At 35.7% G+C, this 26,456-nt stretch overlaps 1 protein-coding gene across 14 annotated transcripts in view; it reads right to left on the bottom strand.

The window, feature by feature from the left end:
• Positions 1-26,456, bottom strand: part of ABI2 (abl interactor 2) — a 169,210-nt gene that overhangs the window by 64,243 nt on the left and 78,511 nt on the right. For 8 of the 14 annotated variants that reach the window (XR_010410273.1, XR_010410274.1, XR_010410271.1 and 5 more), the window contains 5 exons: positions 23,452-23,628; positions 14,333-14,430; positions 11,182-11,328; positions 10,285-10,409; positions 4,563-4,721 (listed from right to left, as the gene is read on the bottom strand). Coding sequence is in view for 10 of the 14 variants with exons in the window: in XM_064586953.1 (XP_064443023.1) it covers positions 4,563-4,721; positions 10,285-10,409; positions 11,182-11,328; positions 14,333-14,430; positions 23,452-23,628 (706 nt within the window). In the remaining 4 variants the exon portion in view is untranslated. Of the gene's footprint in view, positions 1-4,562; positions 4,722-8,854; positions 9,038-10,284; positions 10,410-11,181; positions 11,329-14,332; positions 14,431-23,451; positions 23,629-26,456 lie in introns of all 14 variants that reach the window. The other 6 variants (XR_010410272.1, XM_064586954.1, XM_054506058.2 and 3 more) reach the window with 2 other exon arrangements.

Genomic DNA, 26,456 nt, shown 5'->3' with positions numbered 1-26,456 from the left:
CGATGCCGTGTCTCCCCCTCGCAGAGGCTTGGGACAATTGCTGATATGTTCCCAATACCCTGTGTTTCTAAACTTGGAGGAAGAAGACGACATAATGAACACAGAAGTAGCAGAGACGAAGCTGATAAGAGAGAAAGAGAAGCAAACAGCAACTGGCATTCTAGGAAAGTATTTATTGGGTGTACGTTCCCGTCAAATAAGATGAAAATGTTCCTCTTCTGTTAGCACCGGTCCCAACCTGTCCTATAACAGAAAAGTAGGGAATCCCCCACTTCAGTCACTGTTTCTCATCCAATTTTTTTTTTAAATGACCTTCTGGTGCTCAGCAAAACCAAAATGATTAGGTGCTTAACTCAGAACAGTCTTTTTGTAGATAGATCAAGTGTATTATTATTTTTTAAGATGAGTATGTTCTATTTCTTTTCTAGTTCTGCAAGTGAAAATCTGAAACCATAGGGTTTTAAGAAGTCCACCAAGAACAGCCCAGGTAAAAACCAATCACAAATCTTTCTAAAACAGATTTGCTTTGTAACAAAACAAGTTGGATTTTTCTCAAAGCCAGACCATGTTTAAAAAATTCAGTTCCAAACAGTTTACAAAGGTCACCCCAAATGCTACTTTTTTTTCCCCAGGGCAAAATTTTAATGTGATGGTCCAAATTAATTCATGTATCACAGCATTTTCTTTCTGGACCATGTTAAGATTTCATCTGACCAGAACTCCTGTGAACCAGAACATCCTACTTTAGACTAGATTTATTGTCCTTAGAGCTGAGCTGAAAATGAACCATTCCAGGAGATTTAAGCAGGATGTTGATGAGAAGAATTACCTGCAATATTTGGTTCTAGTCCCAGGCATCTTGTGAACAGGGAAGAGCAGAGGTAACTAGACACTTGTTTTCACTTTACTTAGCTAAGATGATTCTTCATGTGACAAGACCCTTTCCCTATAACCACCAAAAGATCTCCAAACTTAGATTCAGGAGTTTTATGTTCACAATATACACTAACGATGTTAATGTGAAGAGATGGCCTCACCAAACTGGAGTTTATAGAGAGATCTTAAGTTCTACACACAGCAACAAGTAGACATGTATATAGTAATAGACTTTGCAAGCAAACCAAATTTAGAGGATGAGTTGGTGCTGATGAAATATACAGACTTTCCAAACATGACCTTCCTGGTTATTTATAAAATCCTTTGGAGCATAATCTTTGAGGCTTACTGTTTTAAAATGTCTACTTCAAAGCATTTTGAAAAAATAAGTTGGAATTTTACAGCTTATTTCTACAGATTTATAAATACTCTGAGAAAATCAGACATAATAAACATTCTAAATACTACTTTTAAAACCATGAAAGGATACCACCGGGGCACCTGAGTGGCGCAGTTAAGTGTCCGACTCTTGGTTTCAGCTCAAGTCATGATCTCAGGGATGTGAGAGCCCCATAGTGGGCTCCACACTCAGTGCAGAGTCTGCTTAAGTTTCTCTCTTCTTCTCCCCTCCCCCACCATCTCTAAAATAAATAAATAAATCTTAAAAAAAAAAACACCACCGTTAGAGGTTATAGACATCTGAGAGCACATTCAAGTTTAAGTGCTTATATTTTACATTGCAGTGAAGGAAATGATTTAAGCAATTCATTTTAAGAGTGCAATATTTCCTAAACATGAACAGCAGGGAGTATTTAAAAGTGAACTCAACTAATCATACTCAGTAAGGAGGCTTTTTTTATTAAAGATTTTATTTCTTTATTTGACAGAGAGAGAGGAAAACAAGCAGGGGGAGTGGGAGAGGGAGAAGCAGGCTTCCCGCTGAGCAGGGAGCCCAAGGCAAGGCGGGGCTTGATCCCAGGCACCTCAGTAAGGAGGCTTTTTGATGGAAAAGAATATGGTTACCAAATAATTATCAGTTCTGTAGTTTCAGAAGGGTTAAAAGAATTGGATCATTGTTATTCCTTTTCAAGCAAAAAAATCACCATAAGATGTTATGCCAAGAAAAAGTAGCAAATTAACACAAAGTTTAAAAACACAGCTTGTGTTAATAATCAGTATAAAGGGTCTATCTGGTTTACTTGGTCATCTAAGAATGTAACACTTTTCAGTTGTTTTCCTGTTTTTTTGCTCTCATTACAGTAAGCATTCTTTAAAAAATAAAAAGAGTAAGCATTCTCTAACAAACCCTAAAGATTGCCTAATGTAAGGATTTGAAAATTGCTTCTTGCTACTGCTCTTTATTCATACTTTGCTAAAGCCCCACCACATCTGTATTCTTCTGGAAATTTATGGTAATGCTGTAACTTAACTATCATTTAGAGGATATATGTTATTGGCTTCTCTTCTGCAATACTACCAACCCAATATTATTTTTTCACTGTTTCTTTTTAGTTGTTATTAAGAACATTCAATGGTTACAGCTTGATATTTTCCCTGTGTAAAACACCATACCTGTTCATAAATTCCTCTCTCATATAACTATATACAGTCACATTTCTTGGAACCAACATTTTACTTTATGAATTAGATTTTTTAGTCTTTGCTGTAAGAAACTGTGAGCAGTAAAATACATGATTATCTATTACCAAAGACCTTGATTATTATTGATTTTTTAATGTTATGGACTGAATATTTATGTATCCCTAAATTTCATATTCATGAAATTCTAATGTGATGGTATTAGGAGGTGGGGTCTTTGGGAGGCAATTAGGTCATGAGGGTAGACCCCTCATGAACGCAATTAGTGCCCTTACAAAGGAGACCTAGACAACTCCCTCTCTTTTTCCACCATGTGAGATATGAGAAGATAGCAGTCTGCAACCTGGAAGAGAACCCCAGAACTTGACCACGTTAGCACCCTGATCTGACTTTCAGCCTCCAGAACTGTGAGAAATAAATTTCTGTTATTTATACGTCACCCTGTCCTATGGCACATTATGACAACAGCCTGAACTAGGACACTTCCCAAACTAGGTCTATATACGTAAATGTACAAGTTGTGTGTGTGTGTGTGTGTGTGTGCACGCGCATGTGTATACACACATACTTCTTTACCACCAGGGCCTTCACCTTCATATTTAAGGTTAAAAACTGTTAACTTGTGCTTAGCTCTATTTATTTTGGTGACCCTCTTTGCTGCTGACCAGATGAATAATAAATTGGTGTTCCTATTTCTTTGGCTAGATTATTAAGAATCAATGACAACCAAAGGGGTTTCAGTTAAGCCCTGATCAAAGTGTTCCTTTCATTAACTTGCTTCTGAAACAATCTCATTAGAAAACAACTATTGTACCCTTAGGACTTGGCACTGGACACTGGGTATTCCATATTTTAATTCCTATGTTATAATGCCCTTTCAAACTCAACCAAATACAGTAACAGTGCTGCCAGATTTCCATCTCACAGAAAACCAGTGAATTTACTGAGCACTATTCCCAGGATAAAACTGTATAAAAGACTGACAGGGTCTCTGGCTCTCATGCATTTTATATCACAATGTGGATATCCTCCTCACCTCCCCACCCCCCACCAAAGAGAAGACTAGGAGAGTAAAAGAGAGATTTTTTTAAAATCTGAAGGTAGGGAGGCGAGTACGAAGAAAGAACATGGAACTTAGAGGCAGATGACCTAAGTTCAAATTCTAACCTGACGTCACCTGTTTCTCATCCTACAAAATACAGATGAAAATGATCACATGATTATAAGAATCAAATGGGATAATATATATAAAAGCATTCTTTAAACTGCAGTTATGTAGAAGGAGGATCAAATTTCTTCTGCATGACTCCAAAGAAATAAGGTTTCACCAAAAGGTAGTAGCCACAGTAGACCAGTTTCAGGGTTTATCAGAGATGGAATGGGTTGACCCTAATATTAAAGATACACAGGCTTACTGGCCTCTGGGCAAAAATCCAGAAAAACACAGTAAGTTGCTATACCATGTCCACAATAGTCATAGGGTCTAATATTTGCTCTTACCCTCTCTGGGGAAGAAGCAAAAATAATGACTACATATGGTTTAAATATGTGCCAGATTAATTTTTTCGGTATGCATGATGCAACAGAAAGATGACTATAATATCTGGATCAATCCGTCCAAGTCCTAGCTTTTCCATCATAGGTTTGGTATGAGAATTAAGATAGTATAACTGCCTAGCACAAATAGTTCAAAAATATCATTTCTCTTTTACTATACCACTTACGAACTCTGTTCATGAACATTCAATTTTCATTATTTGTTATTCATAGAGCAAGGATATCTGATTAAATAAGAAGGAAATACTGTTCACCACAACGTTATTCTTAGAAGCAAACAATCACTAGCACAATCAAAGATTCTGTTCAGAAAAATTAAGTTCTACAACTTTATATGGAAATCATGTACTGATTAAAAAAAAAGGAACCGAATGATACAGTATTAGCAACCTTGTAGTCATTCTTCCATTCATTCAACAAACAGTACTAAACACCTATTATGTGTTAGTAATTTGTAATTAAAGGTTTTTTCCCCTGTAACTGAAATTTTTAATTAGATATATTCTACAGAATGCAAAAGAAAATCTAACCTGGATTCTGGCTATAAAAAGGTCCTCCGTTCATCTGATTCTGAAGGCTTGTCTGTGACGTTATGGAAGGAGGGCGTCTATAGGGCAACGAGCCCCCTATTGTTGGAGGAGTATGGCGAGTAGCAGGTCTGTTCATGCTGTAGAACTGAACAGGATGACCTGGAAAAGGGACAGAGCATAAATTTGTCATTAAAAGATAATTATCTCAGGCAATGAAATGCTTTAGGTACACTGCCTGAATCTTAATAAGATTATTAAAAATAACAATGTTTAGCTAATTTAATTGCTATCTGATAAACATCATGCAAGGTCACAGTTATTGGTCAGCTGACATCAAAGTGCAAAGTAGGAAAACAGGTAAATAAAATTAGGTTTGGAAAAGCTACGTTCTAAATAGATTACTAATTACAATTTTATTAAACTAATAATTTGATAGGGTTTCAAATCATCACAACTAAAATTTATGGCTTACTTCCTCCTCTACCCCCCAAAAATGGCCACTAAAAACTAAACAAGACAAGGGGCACCTGGGTGGCTCAGTGGATTAAGCACCTGACTCTTGGTTTTGGTTTCAGCTCAGGTGGTGATTTCAGGCTCCTGAAATCAAGCCCTGTGTCCTGCTTGGATTCTCTCTCCCTCTGCCCCTCCCCACCGCCACCCCCACTCTGTAAAATATATAAATAAATCCTTAAAAAAAAAAAAACTAAACAAGAATGACATTTGAGAAAGCAAAAGAAAAAATGTTTGACACACGGTCTTATCCAAAATAATAATAATAATAATAATAATGGCAGCAAATTTAAGGTGGCAAAGCAGTTTAAAGGAAAACAAAATATTTCAGCAATCAGGTGACATAATTCCAAATTAAACACATCTTATTCAATCAGAAATCTCCATCTCCAAAGCTAGATTATTTTGTCTTAAAATCAGAGCTTAAGAAATTTACAATTAAGAAAAAAGTTAAGATACAAAAAAAGTGAATCAAAATATATCTTACTTGTAATACTATCTTCAAACCTGTAATATTTATTAGCAATTCCACTCAATTTTGCTGAGTATTTCAATAGCTAATGCTAACTAGAGACATTCTTTCTTAGTCTATCCAATTCCCTAATGCAATCCAGTTCCTAAATTTTATCTTGACTCCACTTCCACTTAACGTCACTCAGCTGAAGGCCTACTATTACAGATGGATCAGACAGAGCACTGGAGCACCCATGAGAGGTCACTCCAGCAGGCATGAAAGGAGGGGAGGTAAGAGGAGGAGAGGGAAGGGGAGGGAGCAGAAGTGAGAGAGGAAGAACCTGGGGAGGTGAGGAGAGAGAAAGGGAAGAGCAAAGAGGAGGAGAAAGTGCAGGAAGCAAGAAAGGGAGGGGGAAAGGAGAAAAGAAAGAAAAACGCTTCTGGCAATTTTTCATCTTACCCATGATCGTAAAAAAAGGATTTACCTGAGTAAAATTGGGCTTCAGTAACTCCGTAACTTTATCAAACTTGGGTTCATATGAACTCATATAAAGAATATTCTAAAAGTACTCAAGATCTGCTGTATCATTTAATTTTACATTATGACAGCATCAAAACCTAAAAATCAATTCTGTTGGACAAAAAATCTGGAGTATTCAAGCTTAAACATAATCTGTCAAGTCTCTGTAACAATGATAAAAAAATGTAAAAATATATAAACTAATAAATTATTAATTAAAAGGTAAATTCTGTCATTTGAATCACCAGATACAAATACATTATTGGCATTTTAGTAATCAATCTGTAACAAACTAATACAAACCTACCATTTTCAAGTTAAAAGCATCTGATAATTAAACCATTATGAATTTTATAAAGTTAGATCCAGTCTAAAATCTCACATAAGTCCTCAGTAATTAAAAAACACTACATAAAAGACTCTATTCATTCAATTAATAAGGCATTTACTTTGCTTTGGGTTAAAAAAGCAAACAAAACTACAGTTTAATTAACAAGGACCTAACTATAAAATCTAAAACTAAAAACTTCTAGAAAAAAAAACAGAACAAAATCTGTGACCTTGTGTAAGGTAACAAGTTTGAAAGTATGACACTGAAAGCACAATCCATAAAGGAAAAAAAAAATCAATGAACTAGACGCAATCAAAATGAAGAACTCCCCTTCTAAAGATACCATTAAGAGAATAAAAAGGTAAGTCACAAATGGAAGAAAATATTTCCAAATCGTATAATCGATGAAGGACTTACATTCAGGAATAAAGGAATTCGATAAGAAAACAACCCAACTCAAAAGGTGTGTGGAGGGGAGCAAAACATTTGAAAGGACATTTCATCAAAGAAGATAAGCAGATGGCAAAGAAGCACACAAAAAAATGTTCTAGCTCATTAGTCATTAGGGAAATGAACATCAAAACCACAAGAAATTACTGTATACCTATTAGACTGGCTAAATCAAAAAAACAAAAACAAATTGACAATAGTAAGTGCTAACAAGTATGCAGGGAAGTCTCACGCACTGCTGGTGGTGGTGTGTTCAGCTGCTTTGGAAAACAATTTGATGGTCTCTCATAAAATTAAACATTCATTTACCACACAAGCCAGCAATCCTACTCCCTAGGTGTTTACCCAAATGAATTGAAAACCTACACTCACGCAAAGTCTGCGTGTGTATGCTTACAGCAATTTTATTCATAAAAACCCCAAAACGGAAATAATCCAAATGTCCCTCAACGGGGAAAGGGATAAACAAACTGTGGTACATCCAAATGATGGAACACTACTCAGTAATAAAAGGGAGCAAAATAATGAAACATGAAACAACATGAATAAATCTCAAATGCACTGGTGCCAAAAAGCCAGGCCCCAAAAGCTATATACCATACGCTTCTATTTACATATTCTTACAAAAGCAAAACTTTAGAGACAAAAACAAAACAAAACAGATCAAAGGGTTGCCAGGGGCTAGAAGTAAAAAGGAATGACTGACTACAAAGAACACAGAGGAAATGTGCAGATGATAGGACTATTCTACATCTTGACTGAAGCTGTGGTCACATCACTGTATACATTTGACAAACGTACATGCTAAAAAGGGTGAATTCTTCTGTATGTAACTTATACCTTAAGAAGAAAAGAAAAAAGTACTTGGTGATTCAAAGACAGTATAAAAGAGAGTATATTGACATAAATTATTATTAAGGCATTCACCTTGCTTTCTGTTAAGAAAAAGTATGCTTATTCATTCATATAACAAATGTTTATTCAGTGCAGACTATGAAGCAGTACCTGTTAAATTATGATTTTATTACAAAAATGTTGCCTCTTAGGTGGGAGTAATCTGTTCCTTCTGGGCCTACAACCAACTTCAAGATGTATTTTTTACTTCATTGGTGCTGGAGCATAACAAGATTCCTATATTTAACTAGACGGTCTGGCCTAACAGAAACGTGTGTAGATCAAAGAATAGCCCACATTTACGTTTACATGGAAAGCTTTTCTTAAAAATTTCTATTATAGAAGCTAACCCATAAAACACCATCCAAAATCCATTTTAGCTAAAAGTGCCCTTTAACACATTTAAACATCTGGTTATAGCAGCAGAGCTAAATATATATTCTATGAAGTATTTAACAAGCTAAGGGGATGCATGTCCAAACACATACATTTTTATAATAGATAAAGAATTTGTTTGCTAATAACCAGCATCACTATTAACTTTGCAAATATATTTTGTAGCAACTGAACCTTTTTCCCCTTCCCCATCAAGACAGATTTTAGGATGCAGTTTTAAAAACTAAAACACCAGTCAACCTTAAGTAACACTTAAGTAAACCTGAAATTCTTAAAAAGTCCATTATTGTCTATGTGTTTCCAGAGCTGCTTTGATAGACTTCAGAGACTTCCAAACTGTTACATCAAATATTTCCTATAAAATATACCTTAAAATTATTTCCTTAAGTCTTTGTTAAAGACTTAATCTGCAACACTACTTCTAACACCACCACCTCAAAACTGTACAGAAAATGGCTCCATACTAAATTCACGAATCTCCAGTAAGTGAAATTCAAGCAATTAAAAAAAATGTATATTTGTGTTACTCTACAGGAAAAGTGTATGTGAACTTTACCCTTCCTCAGGAAATTCTACTTTTTGTAGAATGCCATTTTCTAAGTTAGTCCATTATTCTTCAGATTTTACACACACACACACACACACACACACGGCACAAACAAAAGTCATAAAGCCAGAGCTCCAGGTAAAAGAGCCAGATGACTGGATGTGCCTGCCAAAGGAACAAGCCGTACTCACCTGTGGGGGGAGTGGAAGAAACAACAGGGGGAGTTGGAGAAGTGAAGCCATCAGCAAGGGCCTGGGCCCCCCCAGCAGCAGCGTCTGGGGCAGTGGAGGAAGGGACAGTAGCAGGAACAAGAGGGGCAGGGGCAGATGCAGAAGTAGCAGGAAGGGGAGGAGTACCAGCAGAGCCAGCAGGGGCTGAGGGGAAAGAGGAGTAAGAGGCAGCATTAATGAGGCAGGCCCATTAGGTGGGATTAGAAAAGGCATTAGAGAACCTAATGTTAAATATTCAGTGCTTAACACTAACCAAAGAATAGAAGAGAATGGTAAAAAAAAAAAAAAAAAAAAAGAATGAAGCTTATATTAAAGGATTATTTGGTTTGCAGCAAATAATTCAAAATGCTCAGGGTAATGTACAGATTTTTTAATTCATTAAAAACAGCATTCCATTTTACCTGAAAGCCACTACTCTGGAAGAAAGATGTTCCCTTTATATTGTAATTTTTAGCACTGTATTTTGTAAATAATATATAAAACATAATACATTAGGAAACAGTATTCCATTTTGAATTACAAAAATCAGAAAATAAACACATATTCCAGACAAAAACATATTAGGTAAAAAAAAATTTAGAAAGGGGCGCCTGGGTGGCTCAGTCAGTTGAGCGACTGCCTTCGGCTCAGGTCATGATCCCGGAGTCCTGGGATCGAGCCCCGCATCAGGCTCCCAGCTCGGCGGGGAGCCTGCTTCTCCCTCTGACCCTCCCCCCTCTCATGCTTTTCTCTCTCGCTCGCTCTCTAATAAGTAAATAAATAAATAAAATCTTTAAAAAAAAAAATTTTAGAAAAACACAAATCTTTTTCATGATTTTTAAAAAGATATTATCTATTTGGTATCATGATAAGCAAATTAAATTTAAAAATTCTATCCCTAGGTCTTCTGTGTCATGCTTTTAAAACTAAATTTTAACTTCGGTGTCTTCACATTAAACAAGCACATTTTTATGTTTTGGGGGGAAAAAAGGGTAGTATTTCAGAGAGTATTAAGTTCCAAAAGTCCACTAAATTTAACTGCCAGAACTACCGTTAAATTTGTCCAATCCTTTGTTACCAATGTGACTCTAACACGGACTGTGTCCAAACATATGCAATGTCGTAACACTACCTGGAAGTAAACGTGGTCATACCCAGGAGGTACCTGAAACCTCAAAGGACCAACTGAGCCATGGCACCAAAGGCCAAAGCCAAATAACAGAGACGCATGTGAGCATAAACTCAGAAATCGCTTGGTTAAAAATGACAAATGCATAAAGGTTCCCCAACATTTATGGAGTCCTGAAGGAAAAAAAAATCCTGATTAGGAAGAAAGCCCCCTATAATTAAGTCAGAAACTGAGTTCAAATTCAAAGAAGACCAGCGAAGATGAGGCACCATTCATGTGTTACCTGGAAAGACACTGGGAGGAGACGGAGTAGGAACAGCAATGGGAACGCCCACGCTCCCGCTTCCACTGTTCTCGCGACTGCTGCTACGGCTGCTCGGGTGGCTTCCGCCGCTGCTCCCGCTGCTGCTGAAGAAAGGAGAGCCGCCCAAACAGGACTATTTATATACAGTCAGACACCACCCGCATTTCCCCAAACTTTCTGAAATGAGTACTGCTAAGGAAAGATAATGCAAAAACCCTCCACTTCATGTACTAATTTGAGTAAAACAGGAAAAACACTGAGTTCAAGAAACTTGTTCTGACCACCTTTTAATAAGCATCAAAAGATGGTTGAAATTGACATTGAGAAAGAAGGAAAAATTCTGCAGAAATATAAGTGGTAAGTGATAGGGTTCAACACGTAAAAATAGTATTACTTTTATGCTCTGAAGAAACTTGTTTTATAATAAAAACACAGTTTTCCTAAACAGGTTGATTAATTTTATTTCTAATGATATCTTGATGTACCATCCCATATTACTGTTTTATTATGTATAGTTTTTCATCTGTAAAGTTCCACCAAAAAACAACTTGCAGTTTCCCATATCCGATCTGTAACTATTTTTCCCACATCTGGTCCATAACTTTTTTTCAGGTCCACTATAACTATTAATTTTGTAGAGAAGTTTGTATTTTAAGATGTCTGTTTTTTCTGTTTTTTGGTTTTTTTTTTTTTTCCCAACTTCCTGACCTCAAAGCTGCATCAGAACATGAGGAGAGAGAGGTGGATTCAGATGAGGTCTGGGGGAGTAGAGTGAGGAAAAGAACTTAGTGCTTGGAAAAGGAGAGAGATTTAACTGAAGTAATCTAAAATTATGGTACTATGACCTTCACATTTGCACTGAGGGAGAGAAAATACCTGTAAGTTCGATTTCTTTGATTCACAGAAGCTGTCCTCACAGGGCTCTGCTGCGAGGGAGCCATATTACGGGTTGGGCTAGGTACATAATCATTTGGTACCACTGGAGGACGCACTGGCTCCAGTGTGCGATAGGGGGAGTGCCGCCTACAAAAAGAAGAGCGTATGTATTGTGTGATTAGCAAGTTTCGGCACAACAAATTCAAAGAGTTGCCAGTAGTGAAATACAATTTGTATTCAGAGACAGGAACATGTTTTAACATAACCCAGCTACCAATTTCAGTCTTTCCTTTAGTATCACTTCTCTGCCATTAGGGTTTTGAGGAGTATTGCTATTCTTTAGTCTCAAACCTCATTTCCCTGTACTAATGCAATTTTGTTCACTCATTTTCTGACAGCACAAAGATTCTCCCAAGTAAGCCAGTGTTTCCCAGACTCTCTTCTCTTTTTTTGGCCGGGGGGGGGGGGGGGGATGAGTTCAAATTATTTTAGTACTGTGTCAAAAGTTTCCCAACTGCACTGCATGAATGCACTAATTATCTTCCTCACCCCTCTCTCCCTAACCAAAGATATTCAAAGATCGGGTAAATAAATCCAGAATTTGGCTCCACAACCCCCACACTGAAGATCAACAGCAACTATAACAAGTCATTTCCCTTTCCATAGAGTAAATACACAGAAACTGAACTATATCCATACACAGAAATACACAAGTTAATCTCATCTCCCTCCATTCTCATTTCACCTCCTTCAACTTTAACCTTGCTCTCTTTTACCTCCTGCCCCACATCCTCAGAGTTCAACATTTAAAAAGGAGAGAAAAAGACAAGACCATCTAAGTCTTTCTACCTTATTTGTTTTGAACTGTAAAGCACAAAAAGGACTGGATTTTATTAATATATTTCCTTCTTCTCAAAATTTCCTTTAAAAGGAAGAGAATGAGAAAAGGAAGGAAATATGATCAGAAATAGGATGCACAATGGCACATTAGTGATTATTAAATTAGCTCTCATCCCTAAGTTTCTAAATTCTTTATGACAATGATAAATACTCAACTGACATGAAGCTGACATTTTGCAGATAAGATTATGGTTTCTGAGAGAATAAAAACTGGGATCTCAAGAAGTGAAAATTAAAAAGCCTTCTTTTTCTGAAATGATGTTGCTCCCTTATAAAATTCTCAATAATTCACTCCCCGCAAAGTTGCAGGGTACCTTTAAAAACTGCTCTCCTGGGCTATTCAAGTTATGGTTTATTGATTTTGGGTGAGATCACTTTGCATTGACCCTGTCCACTCTACTACCCTCAAAATCTTGCATAAATACATGTGTACATTAATAATTAAAAAGAAGTAAAGGGCAATAAATGAGATACTGGGTCCAAAGAAGAAAAAGGAATGCCAGGAACTTGGATTTAAAATACTAAAAAGTTTAGGCATCTCTGAAATTACAATGTAAATATAAAAAAAAATAAGATAGGAAACATTAATTTCCAAACATCTGATTTCCAATTTTCCCAGACAATAAAAACATTCTGTTTCATGCAAGAAAAAACCCTTTGCTGACTGAGAACAATACAATGAAGGCAATTACAAAAACAAAGTAAAAAATTAGGGGCAAAAGAACAAAATATGATGGCTAGGCAAACACTATGCAAAAAAGCCAGGTTTGTGATCATCAACTGGCTTGTGGTGTTCAGCAGCTCTGGTCTCCAATGACCCTGCAGAACCCTTGCTAATACACAAGGGAAAAAATTCTGGTATATGAATAAATCTTCAAAATTTGAGAGCAACACAAGTTTTATTTTACTCGAGATGACAATGGGTTACTTTGCTAACCATCTTGACTTAAAAGCTAACAACATCTGTTAGGCACTACAAATGATAGAAATGTAGACATTCCATAGGAAAATAAATACTTCCTCTTGATCTCTCTACTCTTACCTCTGCACAATTACACCCTATCATGTCATCAACATTCGACCCTGAAGTTTAAATCTTATTTGATCTACTAATTTCCTCTCTAATCTAAGCAGAATTTGTTTTGTTGACCCCAAATAAAATCATCTTATTTCTCGCTGGAATTCATTTTTATTCTTTTATTTCCCACTGTCCTAACTGTAACTCTTCTTCCAACACTATCCTCTTTTATATCCTAACTCATCTTTGTTCTGCCCTGACCCATGGTGATTAATTAGGTTTTTTGTCATTTTCTCTTTTTTTTTTTTGGTGAGGGGGCCAAAAACAACATTGCCAATTAAAAAATTGTTAAGCATATATAATAAAGCCAATGGTTGTCAAAGCATTTTGTCTTTGTCTCATACATTTTTTAAAAATCCAATTTGTGGTACAATGACTCTGAAAAGTTAATAGAGGACAATTATTACCCCCTTTTACAGATGAAAAAACTGAATTGCAAAGAGGCTGACTACGCAAGACAAAAGAGCAGGAGCAGAACTGGACCACAGTTTTAGTCATCTGGCTTCTGGGATATATTATGTCCATCTGATCACAAATCTCCATGATAAAATTTTTTTAAGATTTCTTTATTTAAGTAATCTCAACACCCAACATGGGGCTGGAACTCACAACCCTGAGATCAAGAGTTGCATGCTCTTCTGACTGAGCCAGCCAGGTGCCACAATAAACCGAATTTTTATACTATGATGCTACAGAAGAAAAATGTTAGACGCTTTTACATTAATTGGCCATTTCTACCAGAAGTCAAATCCAGAGCTCACTTCTGCTGGACTAAATTAAGCTTGATATTCTCATAACAACACAAAATATACAGAATTTTGTAATCTACACAGTGTTCTTCACAAGAATAGTCTAAATAAGCATAGTCAAATGTAATATGAAATACTCTAAAATTTTTCTGAAATTAGAGTGCAATTTATAATAAATCATGAACTTGGACTAGGATTTTACCTCAAATTTAAAATTTATTAGAAAAATAACGTTTAAACAAAATCTCTTTAAAGTATAAAGAGGTTTCCCAGAAAAAGGGAAAGTTACACACAAAAAAGTTAATCTTAGGGAGAAAAATGTTCTTGTTTCAAATATTAAAAAATAGTTTAAATGTATGTAGTGTTTAGTTTTCAACAACACTACATGAAATGGTTTTCAATTATTACTTAGTTACATACTTACCCAAGTGTCCCTTTCCCTGACATGGGAGGGCTGGGGGGTTTCTGAGTTGGAGGTGTCGTACGTGGCAGCCCACCTATCTTCATATTCTGGGTACTCACCTAAAAAAATGTTGAGGAACAATCAAAACTTGTATGTAGTGAAACAAAATATCACTTGTGGGAAATAATGTTATGCTATTTAACAAAGGAGGGTAAGGTTTAAAGAGGAAAAAAAAAATTAGAGGCCATGCATTTCATATGCAATTTCTACTCTACTGTTATTCTACAGTTGTACTCAAAGGACTCTCCCTAACATGAGATTTTCAAATGACTGTAAACATAATTATATGCAAAGACTGTATTTGCCATTAGGCCATCACACCAACAGATCACTGGTTAGATTATTTGATAATAAATTTAATTGAAATTCAATAGGATAACTATAAGAACTTTAGTTTTAGTAAAGAGAAACTCAAAAACAATGCCTTTAAACAATTCCTTTTTTAGATGGCAATTATAAAAAAAAAAAAACACATTTCCCAATAAAATATGCACTATAGTTTTGATCCACTGTAACTAGAGAATATAAAATAGGTAAATTGTGTGATATACCGAAAAAATTTTCAGTTTTTAAAATAGTGGATCAGCCTTACAATTCAGATTTCTTTAATGTGCTCTTATTAAGGAATCACCCACCTGAAACCTGCCAGAAGTTAAGGCATGTTCCTAAACCTCTGAACTAGAAAGTTAGGGCTGAGGTATCCCATTCAATTATGAGCAATACAGGGGCCACTGGCAATGTCCTAGTTTCACTGGGAATTAGACCCACTCAGGCCCAAAATAAAGATTATGGGAAAGATGTAACAGAGTCTTAAATCAGAGCTGGGCCATTACTCCTCACTATTCTATCTCTAACTTAAAATGCAAGGGTAGGAGAGTAATGTAATCTGGGAACAACTGATGGCACCAAAGAAGTATATCAGAACTTATACAGAAAGCTCTAGAAATCTGGATGTCTTAAAGGGGTAAGAGAAGTCATTCACAAATATAGTTCAAATGCAATCTCAAATTGTTTGAGATTACCAATGGGTCAGAGTAAATGGTCAACATATAGGTTCATACCTGACCCTATTTTAAGCCCCTAATATTCTGGATTGCCAAACACTTCAAAAAAAAGGGGGGGGGGGCGGATCTTAACTTTTCTAACAAGAATATATCTGGAGTATTCAAATTATACTTATAAAATGAAACTGCAAGACAGTACACCATTGAAATCAGAATACATTTATAATTGTAATTTCAAAATATAAATTTTAAGAAAACAAATCATAATCGTATACAGAGTATTGAAGCTGTCAAAAGTAACTCTGACTTAAATGATATTTTTAAAACTCCTAAAATACTACTTGTTATCTGAATAGGCAAGAAGTAATATATCCAGAAACAAACTCTTCAAACGAATAGCCCAGTGAACAAGTTGTGTGTGATGTTAAAACAATCTTTAATGATAAATGATACCTTTCAGATGTCAATATTTTTAAAGTGAAGCATTTATCTGAAATCCTTTTATTGTTACTTTTAAACAATAAATACAAAACAAACCAGTTATCAAGTAAGAATAAAGATTAACTTCTCCTTGTTCTCCCCCTCATTAATAAGCAGAGGGTATGCTAATCATATCTTCAAATGAAAATGCCAGAAAAAGTTTTGAAAAAAATCAATCCACATTTGGGGAAAATTTTAGGAGTAATATGACGAGTAACCAGTAGCTTTTCAAACTGTAATCTTCATTTATGATACCAGAAGATTTTTTATAAGTAGTAACCAAAGTCCTTTAAGCTCAACCTTAAACAACATAAAACCCAAAGTTACTTTCAGTGACAAGGGAGAAGTAGGTGAGCCAACACTAAACTACATCAATTTGCTAGAAACGGGAAGGAAAAGGAGCAGGGACAGAAAAAGTAAAAGAGAATTTTATTCTATACATGGAATAGCTAAAATACTTGAAAACAGCTTTCCAACTTTGATTTCAATGTTTTGGTATCTGAGGTGTTTTTGTTTAAATTGCAGTATCTTCTAGAAATCTTTTAATCAATTAAAAAATATAAAATAAACAATCTATAAATTAAAATCTGATGGACATTTCCATAAACAAAACTTGATACATTTTATGATCTGTAGGATCATCAAATGACTGTATCTGCTTGGTTAATGGAGTTTGGATAAGTAACTTAAATCACTGAAGAAACCAAAGAGGCCCTGCAGAATGTCCAAAAAATCTGTAATTTTATACAGCACTGATACTGTACCTTTATATTAAGCTAAAAGAGTTTTTCAATATTTCTTCAAGGTGGTTTTCCTTTGTGAAAAATGCTTCTATGCTAAGTAAAACAATAAATATGCTATGCAGAACATGAATACTGGGGGGCACCTAGGTGGTGCAATCAGATGAGCACCCCACTCTTGATTTCGGCTCAGGTCATGATCTCTCAGGGTCGTGGGCTCGTGGAACTCTGCACTCAGTAGGGACTCTGCTTCTCTCCGCCCCCCCCTTTCCCTCTGCTCCCACTCCTGTTTGTGCTCTCTCTCTCTAATATATAAATCTTAAAAATATATATATATAAATATTGCCATCTAGTTTGAGGAAAAGGGAAAAGAACAGGAATAACTGCCAAATAAAACTTAATTTGTTTATCATAGGTAGGATTTGTATTATAATTAAACTTAAGAAAGTATATTTCAAATATAAAATCATTTGATAAAAAAGTTTACTGGATAGCTGCCATGGTCTTAAACACTATTTTGAGGGAAGTTTATGGGGAGACAACATTTCCTCACAAGCAGCAAAACACAGGAGGACTAAACTGTATGGTGAAGGGGACCTCAAGGGAGAGAGACCAAGAGACAGAGACAGAGAAAGAGAGAACACACCATGAGGTCGGGACAAAGAAAACCCACTCAATAACAGCAATTCCACATGAAACTTTAAACAAATTGTAAACATAAACCGAACTATCATCATACATTAACATGTAGTTAATGGTCCTGAACCATCAGTGGGATTGCTCATCATACTTTCCAAAGTTTTATTTGGGAATCAGAATGAAGTTTGGTGGCTGACTGCAACAATCATTCAATTATGTGGGTATTTTTTGTTTCCATAAAGGGGAAGGTCATTATTGAGAGCTAAGTAAAGCAGGTATTAAGTATAAGGAGGAACAGTAGGAAACATCCCCCCCGCTTCTTTTCCTACCAAAAAAAAAAAAAACCCTCAAAGCAGAAGAAATATTTCATTTAAGTGATAAAGCTCAAATACTTTGCCACTAGCCTGTGACTAAGGAATGCAGATAAAACTGGAGGTAGAAAAGTTCCTTTATGTTCAAAGAGTGGTCCTATTTCTGAGGCTTTGGAGATCTCTACAACTAGCACCAAGCATCAGGCCCATTCTTATGCCTTAATATTTTTTCTACAATGCTCCTACCTTTCTTCCTCCATGCTTTTTTGGTACATTCAATACCTCCTTGAACCTTGATATATCATAATATAATGTTCATCAGAAAACTCAGTGCTTTCTAGTACCCTGTGAACTTCAGTATTTTTTATAAAGCTGGCTGGCCAGGTATCTCTAGTTCACAAAGGACATCACTTCTGCTATGAAGAAATCTCCCACTGACATATGACCTGCTATGATAAAATAGTGGCAGACACGTTCTAAAATGGTATCTGTGGTATATCCCTCATTTATCAACCACTTATCACCTACCAGACTACTAGGTACAAGGGTAAAGAAATATGAAAACTAAGGGAGACATTTGTTGGGGGTGGAACGGGACACAAAGGCCTATAAAATGATTCGTCTGCTTTTAAGGAACTTATAGCATTTTGGAATAAGACTCCTATGTTTTAAGCAAAAAGGAATGTCTACAAATTATATAGAAATCTCCAAAAAAGAAGTATCAATATGAGAAGGAAAAACTACAGAAAGGTTTAGAGAAAAATCTAAGCTGGACTGTTGTTTAAAAAAAAAAAAAAAAAAAAAGCAGGATTTCACTACACAGAGAGGAGAGGACTATGTATAGTCTGTATCTGGATGTGGAATAGTGAGGATGGGCAGAAGCTGTGGTCAGGCACCTCTGGGCCTTCATTCACTGTCCAGTATTATTTCCCATAGTCCCATCCAGGACATAATTCTTGGGCTTCCTAGAGGCTCTATCCCTCTCCTCAGGGGATATATGTTCCTACTTCAATTCCCAGGGCTAACAGGAAAAGGACCAGCAGATCTTTTGAGGGAAATCAAAGCTGTAATCTGGAGTTTGACTATGAATTCAGAAGGGGTAAAATTTTTAGTAAGAGGAAGACAAAAAGCCTAAGGTACTGAGTCCTGAAATAATCCAATACAGATATAAGGGAATAAAAGAGTAGGAATAAGGGGGAAGAGAGGTAAAGAAAGAAGGACAAGAGGAATAAAGAGGAGCAAATTTGTTTGATTTTAAAAATACTTTGTGACAACCGGCCTTTGCCAAAATAGAATTGGTGGCTTAAGATTGGAATAGGCAAAACCAGATGGGTCTCCCAAGGGTTGCTGCTTTGGAGTTTTTCCTCCAAATAATGTGTCAGATAAATGCTCAAGAGTGAACCCTCAGCTGCATGTGAAAGCTGGAAATATGAGAAGCAATTTATCATCCTTCTGTAGAGAATGACAAACACTGTTAAAGAACACACTCAAGTAAAAAACTAAAGCCATTTTTTACACAGGGTTAAGTTAAGGATCTTAAAGATCCCAAGCAAAATTTTCAAAAGTGTTATATTCTTAATGTGTTAGTTGTAAAACAAATCCTTAACCCCTCCTCATTAATTATTTAGAATCTGCTTGCACAACATATTCACCTGAAATACATACTACACTAACAGATTAGTAGTCCTTACTGTTTTTTATTAAACTAATATATTTATTTAAAAAGTACTAAAGCTTAGCTTCATGAGGGACAACTTCACTGCTTTCAAAAGAAAAATCCATTTCAAATAAAGGTATCCCAGTTCAAGGTAAATTCCATTTTTCTATGGCCTCAGGTACATATGAAAACACTTCCAATATGGCATTCCATCCTTTAGCTTTTTATGTCTTTTGTTGTAAAAATATCACCACATTGTTTTCAAAGTTCTGATGAATTAAACTCTACAACTTGTTCTCCCCAGTCAACTAAAGAAAAAAATAACCTAAATTTCAGATGAAAAGGACCATGAACCACTATGAGAACATGCTATAGAAAATGTTAAAAATTCAACTTCTGGTATGGAGGATTCTTCTAAGTCAAATCCCATGTGTATGGCCTCAAAGTGTGATCTTTGTTTAGAGTCTGCCTGAGAGGCATCAAAAGTCTGACAGCAACAAGAGTAAACACAGAGTTCATAGAGAACTGAGGAAATCAAAGTAGCAGATAATCCTACCAACAAACATCAGGAGACCTCTAGGGCCCTTGATATAATCCACAGGTCTCCAAGATCAGTTGGAAACCACTGCACTAGTTTACTATCTGCAGTCCCTTCCAACTATAACATTTCCTCTTTAATTCTATTTTCTACTTTAATGTATTAAATTATTCCATTAATAACCCTTCCAAAACCACTCATGTTTCAATACCAGAATCAAAAGAGAAATAATTTGTTACATGAACATTTTTTTTAAGATTTTATTTATTTATCTGAGATAGACAGAGATAGCGAGAGCAGGAACACAAGCAGGGGGAGTGGGAGAGGGAGAAGCATGCTTCCCGCCCAGCAGGGAGCCTGATGCGGGGCTCGATCCCAGGACCCTGGGATCATGACCTGAGCCGAAGGCAGAAGCTTAATGACTGAGCCACCCAGGCCCTCTACGCTGAACATTTTTTTCACTCTACTTTGTTTTGGTTCACTTAAAATTATTAACCATGTGCTAAAGTTTACAGAGAAGACAGACATTCACAAGGAGGACAGGAAGAAAGAAAAGACAGAGCACTGGTGCATTCTAGCTTCTAGGATGAATTGAGGGTACTCTTCTTACCAGGCTACTCTACCCAGATATTGCAGAAACACCTACATAGAGCCACAGTACTCACGAGTGAAGCTTTCTGGTACACACAGCAAAGACGTTAAGGAATCTAATACAAGTGTGATATTTTCTTGCTTTCTAGGGACTTCTCTCATTTCCTACTCATTTTGGTCTATCTCCCACCTGGAACAGATCCTGAATCCAGGAAGGTCAAGAAGGAATCATAGTAGAGTTCGGAGGAAATATCATGGGATAGTAGCTTAAGCAAGCTGGTCTAAACTTAAATTAAGGGGAAAAGAATTGGTCCATTTCTGTGTTTTTCCTTCAGGTAATCTTTCTGTGCACTTTTATCACATTGGAGAAAACACATCAATAGCTAAAATTTGAATATAGTATTTACAGGAAAACAGCCAAGGTAGTCACCCACTGCTTTGGGTCTAGTTCTTTGTATTTAATGCAGAAGGAATATCCTCACAATTCCACATGCCCCACTCACCAAGACTGAGGGCTTGGACCCAACATTCTACTCAGTAACAAGTTTATTTGCTTGACTCCTCTAGTCATATCTCTCTACCAGGATCTGTTGAAATGTCTGTGGCCATGGTTAGTATTAGTAGCTAATGATTCAGATCTCAGTTATCCTCTTGTTACCACTTTCTATACTGAAGACATGGCAAATAACAGGGCTTTGGAAAGAAAATGTATTTGAAAAGAAATTATAAAGTTCAGCTAAGAAAATAAGAACAAAAAGGAAATACATGCTCAGTTTGGTGAAATAATTTTAACAACCTTCTATTTAAATGCTTCTTGAATACACCTGAATGTCTTTTACCATTAATTCTCCAAAATACTAAAATGTGAAAAAACAAACCCTAAAGTGTTACTAAAACAAATATTTCTCTAATTCTTAATGTGTATTTTGTTAAACACTCATGAACTTCTGATGTTTTGATATAATTAATATTCAGCTAGTAAAACGCTTAGAGTGAGTTTATATTGAAATATATATCTTATATAGCAATTTGGAAAAGAGAAACTAATTTTGCTTTTTGCAAAATACATGATACTGCAACTTAAAAAAAAAACTGTAACACTGAGTATTTTCCACTTCTCAATTTCTTTACATTGAATAAGAGTCAAGAGATAATGACATACCGGCCACAAGGTGTATAATAAAGCACACCATTTATAGAATAAAAAGGCTATTACACAGGGGGAGGGTTAAATAAAGCACATTAATTGGCCCTCCAATCCATAAAATAAATTCTACATTTACAAAAGTCCACCTAATTTTACTTCATAATGACATTTTATGATAGGGTAACTTATATTTTAGTTTCACAAAATATATTAACATTGCAAAATAAGCATTTATTCAAAAACATTTATTAAGCACCTAATGTATGCATCAGGCACTGTTTTAGGCACACAGGACAGGGTGGTGAACAAAACAGACAAAAAATCTGCCCTCACAGAACATGAAGACACACCACAGAGTTGCATGACAAAAATTTTTAAAAATTAAAAAGAGGAATTATTTGTTGATTTTAGAAGGCCAAGTGCCAAATATCTCTTCACTCCCCATATGCAATATTCTACATAAGAACAAAGAATGGAAATCCAGCCCTGGAATCTCTTACCTTAAATCTAAGCAACCACTTAATGCATAAATGGAGCAAATAAAAGAGGTAAGGAAAAAAAGCATTGAAAGGTTAGTTGGAACTTCAGGATGTGAAGAGAAAGGAAAAAACAAAGAAAAAACAAGTTAAGCATTCAGCATTAAAAAATAATGTTTCAGTAGATCATAGAAAGAGTGGTCAAAGCAGAATGTGTCATGAACAGGAGGGTTTTTTTGATGAAATTATATGACATTGTTTTATTCAAAAACTTAACTTTATTAAAAATTTCTTCAAATAGTGACCCCTAAACACTAAAAGTCCAAATAACAAGAAAGACTACAGAGTCCCAAAAGAACAACCCTTTACTTGAATTAAGAAAGAATTGGAGTGGGAAGGAAATCATGTGTTTATTATATAAGTGGACAAGCACAAATATTATGTTTTATACTCTTAGTGCCTTTTGTAATTAGATTCTGGCATTACCCTAAAATTTTCTATTAGCAGTTATTAGCCTTGAATAAATCTCAAAATTATAAAATTTTAAATATTTTATAAAATTAAATATCAAATTGCAAATAGTGCTTATATCAAAATTCTAAGAAAAAAATTTTTTTAAAGTTTACACTGTATGTTTTCTTTTACCTAGATCTACATTAAATTTACATTTAACTGATTTCTAGCCATAGTAGTAGGGTATTTTTTTTAGTTTAAATTTGCTTATATAGACATACATCAACTGTATAAACTATAGTTTCTCACGTATGTAAATATTTATTCTAAGTCACATTTGATAAGTCATTGCCTTTCAAATCACTGATTAAGATGAAAGCTTTAAGTAACTTAATACTTAGAGGAAGCTCCAAATAGTTTAAGTATAAATACCAATGTAAATGAAATTTATATGCACCTCAGTTTTGATCATGGCACTACACATATACAGCAGACACTCTAATACATTAAAAAAAAATAGCCAAAATATATAATGGCTACATACTCAAAAGCAGTGGAAATATTAATTCACATATTACCTTTATCTACACTATTCTCACCCAAAATGTTAAAATTATTTTAGAACGTTTCAAAGCACATGATTGTTTATACATGTTCCTTCTGAAAATGCGAAAGCTTTGTTGATAAATGTTTGAGATAAGGTAGATACTTTAAGAACATGCTGAGTAATTTTTTAATCAGTCATATTAAATCATTAAAAGATTAGAAAAATTAGACCACACTTATTTGCCCGATCTATATGAGGTAGTCTCATAACTGGTTAAGTAAACGCAATTCATTTAAAGATGGCTGTTTAAAACCTGAAAACACAGCACTAAGAAGCAGCAAGAAGGATAAAATAGTTATAGCAGCAAGGAATCTTCAGAACCACAACTGGGCCAAAACTTGGGCCTCCAGGAAAGAAAAGACAAAAGCTTAATTTTCTAAAGAGTTAGTTCCATCATGGACTATTGTTTTTAAAAGGTTGACAAAAATTATACTTACCTTTACTCCGTGTCCAATATCATCTAGAATTGTATAGTCAATAGGTTTTCTAATATAACGAACTGGTCGTTCAAGATTGGCTGGAGCAATAATCTTATGTGTCCTTGAAGTGTTTTTATTGGTAGTCAAAATACCGATCTCTCTTCTTGCAACTTTCTCTTTATGAATATCAACGGTCTGCAAAATATAAACACAACATAAAAATGTATAGCTCTATTGCCCAGAAAAATCAAAATATAAATGCTCATAGATTTAACATCATTATTCATATACTTAACCCCAACTGCTAAATTTTGTCCTTTTTGGACCTACTGGCTTTCTCCATTCTTAGGCTAAAACAAGGGTTGGCAAATCATGGCTGGCAGACCAAATCTGGCCCACAACCTGTTTTTAACAACCTGAAGTGGTTTTTTGTTTTGTTTTTTACAACCCAGGAGTAGTGTTTACATGTTTTAATGGTTTTTAAAAGTCAGAAGAAAAGGGGCGCCTGGGTGGCTCAGTTGGTTAAGTGACTGCCTTTGGCTCAGGTCATGATCCTGGAATCCCTGGATCGAGTCCCGCATCGGGCTCCCTGCTCAGCAGGGAGTCTGCTTCTCCCTCTGACCCTCACCCCTCTCATGTGCTCTCTCTCATTCTCTCTCTCTCAAATAAATAAAATAAATAATCTTTTAAAAAAAGAAAGAAAAAAAAAGGCAGAAGAAAAATAATGTCATGACATGTGAAAATTAGACAGACTTCAAATTTCAGTTTCTATAAATAAAATTTTATTGGACCACAGCTATTCTACTTGTTACATATTTTCACACTACAAGGGCAGAGATGAGTAGTTAAAACAAAGTGCATAGCCTGCAAAACCTAAAATATTTCTTAGCTGGGCCTTTACAGAAGTGTGCCAACCCTTGGGTTAAAGAATGCTAATTTTTTCCCATCCATTAATATTTAAACTAACATAATGATAAAGAAAGCCCCAGGTATAAATTTGGTTACATTTTAAAATAACCTGTTAGTATAATTTCCATTGGTGTTCAAATGCCTTTTTATTTACAAAAAAAAAAAGGAGAGAGAGGCCTAAATTATAAATACAAAATATAAATATAAAAATATAAAAATAGTCGGAGTGCCTGGGTAGCTCAGTCATTAAGCATCTGCCTTTGGCTCAGGTCATGATCCCAGGGTCCTATGATTGAGCCCCCCATCGGGCTCCCTGCTCCGTGGGTAAGCCTGCTTCTCCCTCTCCCACTCCCCCTGCTTGTGTTCCCTCTCTCACTGTGTCTCTCTTTGTCAAATAAATAAAATCTTTAAAAATATATACATATATATAAAAACAGTCATCTTTTTACAAAAAAAACCTTAAGTTTGCTTATATTTTATCATGACAAATACTTACAAAATACTTCATTAATTTATCCTATTTGTTAAATGTTCACATAGGATAAATATGTTTTTACTCAGTCTTCTATTTGCTAAAAGATGGTGAATTTCTGCACAAACACAGATAGCTAATACATTTAAACAGCATTTTTCAAAGAGCAGGTTGTAATTTAGTGGAATGTAAAGAGCAATGATTTTAAATGAAAAAGAACAGAAATACTAGACTGTATATACATATAGTATTTTTTCCTGTAACATTTATTTGTTATATAAAGATATAAAGAAATGGTGTACTGGATGCAATGTAAAATACATTTTTTACTGTGCGTTGCAGTCAAAAAAGTTGGAAAAAACCTCACTAAAATTGTTCATATCTCTCACACCATTCCTAGCACAAGCAGCAATTAACAGACACTAATTCCTCCCCAGTCCTACTTCACTTTCCCCTCTCTGAAAATGGAACCAGGTAATAACATAGAAATGAAAAGAAAAGATGATAACCATTATGACAGTATTAAATATCACTTTAAGAAATCTGAAAGCGGGGGTGCCTGGGTGGCTCAGTCGGTTAAGCATCTGCCTTTGCTTCAAGTCATGATCTCAGGGTCCTGGGATCAAGTCCCACTTCAGGCTCTCTGCTCGGTGGGGAGTCTGCTTCTCCCTCTCACTCTCCCTCTCTCCTCTCTCTCAAATAAACAAATAAAATCTTAAAAAAAAAAAAAAGGGGGGGGACGCCTGGGAGGCTCACTTGTTAGGCGTCTGCCTTCGGCTCGGGTCATGATCCCAGGGTCCTGGGATAGAGCCCCGCATCGGGTTCCCTGCTCCACAGGAGGCCTGCTTCTCCCTCTCCTACTCCCCCTGCTTGTTCCCTCTCTCGCTGTCTCTCTCTCTGTCAAATAAATACTAAAAAAATAAAAAAATAATAAATAAATAAATAAATAAAATTAAAAAAAAAAAAAAGAAAGAATGGGCGCCTGGGTGGTTTAGTTGGTTAAGCGACTGCTTTCGGCTCAGGTCATGATCCTGGAGTCCCTGGATCGAGTCCCGCATCGGGCTCCCTGCTCGGCAGGGAGCCTGCTTCTCCCTCTGACCCTCCCCCCTCTCATGTGCTCTCTCTCTCTCATTCTCTCTGTCTCAAATAAATAAAATCTTAAAAAAAAAAAAAAAAGAAAGAAAGAAATCTGAAAGCTGATTATTCCTCTAAACTACTCAAGGTACGAAGGGAACTTGAAACAAATTCAAAGCCTCCTATTTCAACCAAAAGATTTTAAAAGCAACAGTATCCATAAACTTCACAACTAGTATCTAAATGAAGCATCAAATGAAAGACTGGCCAAGGTAGTAACCTTATCATTTTAAATATTTCTTTTTAAGGCAAAAATAATCTTTGAGCTTTTTCTGAGCATGTTAAGTAAAAAATTACAAAATCTGAGCGCCTGGGTGGCTCAGTTGGTTAAGCCACTACCTTCAGCTCAGGTCATGATCCTGGAGTCCCGGGATCGAGTCCCGCATCGGGCTCCCTGCTCAGCGGGGAGTCTGCTTCTCCCTCTGACCCTCCTCCCTCTCATGCTCTCTGTCTCTCATTCTCTCTGTCTCAAATAAATAAATAAAATCTTTAAAAAAAAAAAATTACA

This window comes from Mirounga angustirostris, unplaced genomic scaffold, assembly GCF_029215605.1.
Source record: "Mirounga angustirostris isolate CCGP_5_RB_7025 unplaced genomic scaffold, mMirAng1.0.hap1 SCAF_3, whole genome shotgun sequence".
NCBI classification, from domain to species: domain Eukaryota; kingdom Metazoa; phylum Chordata; class Mammalia; order Carnivora; family Phocidae; genus Mirounga; species Mirounga angustirostris.
The sequence above is the reverse complement of the archived record's forward strand: the minus strand, read 5'-3'. Positions and strand labels throughout refer to the sequence as shown.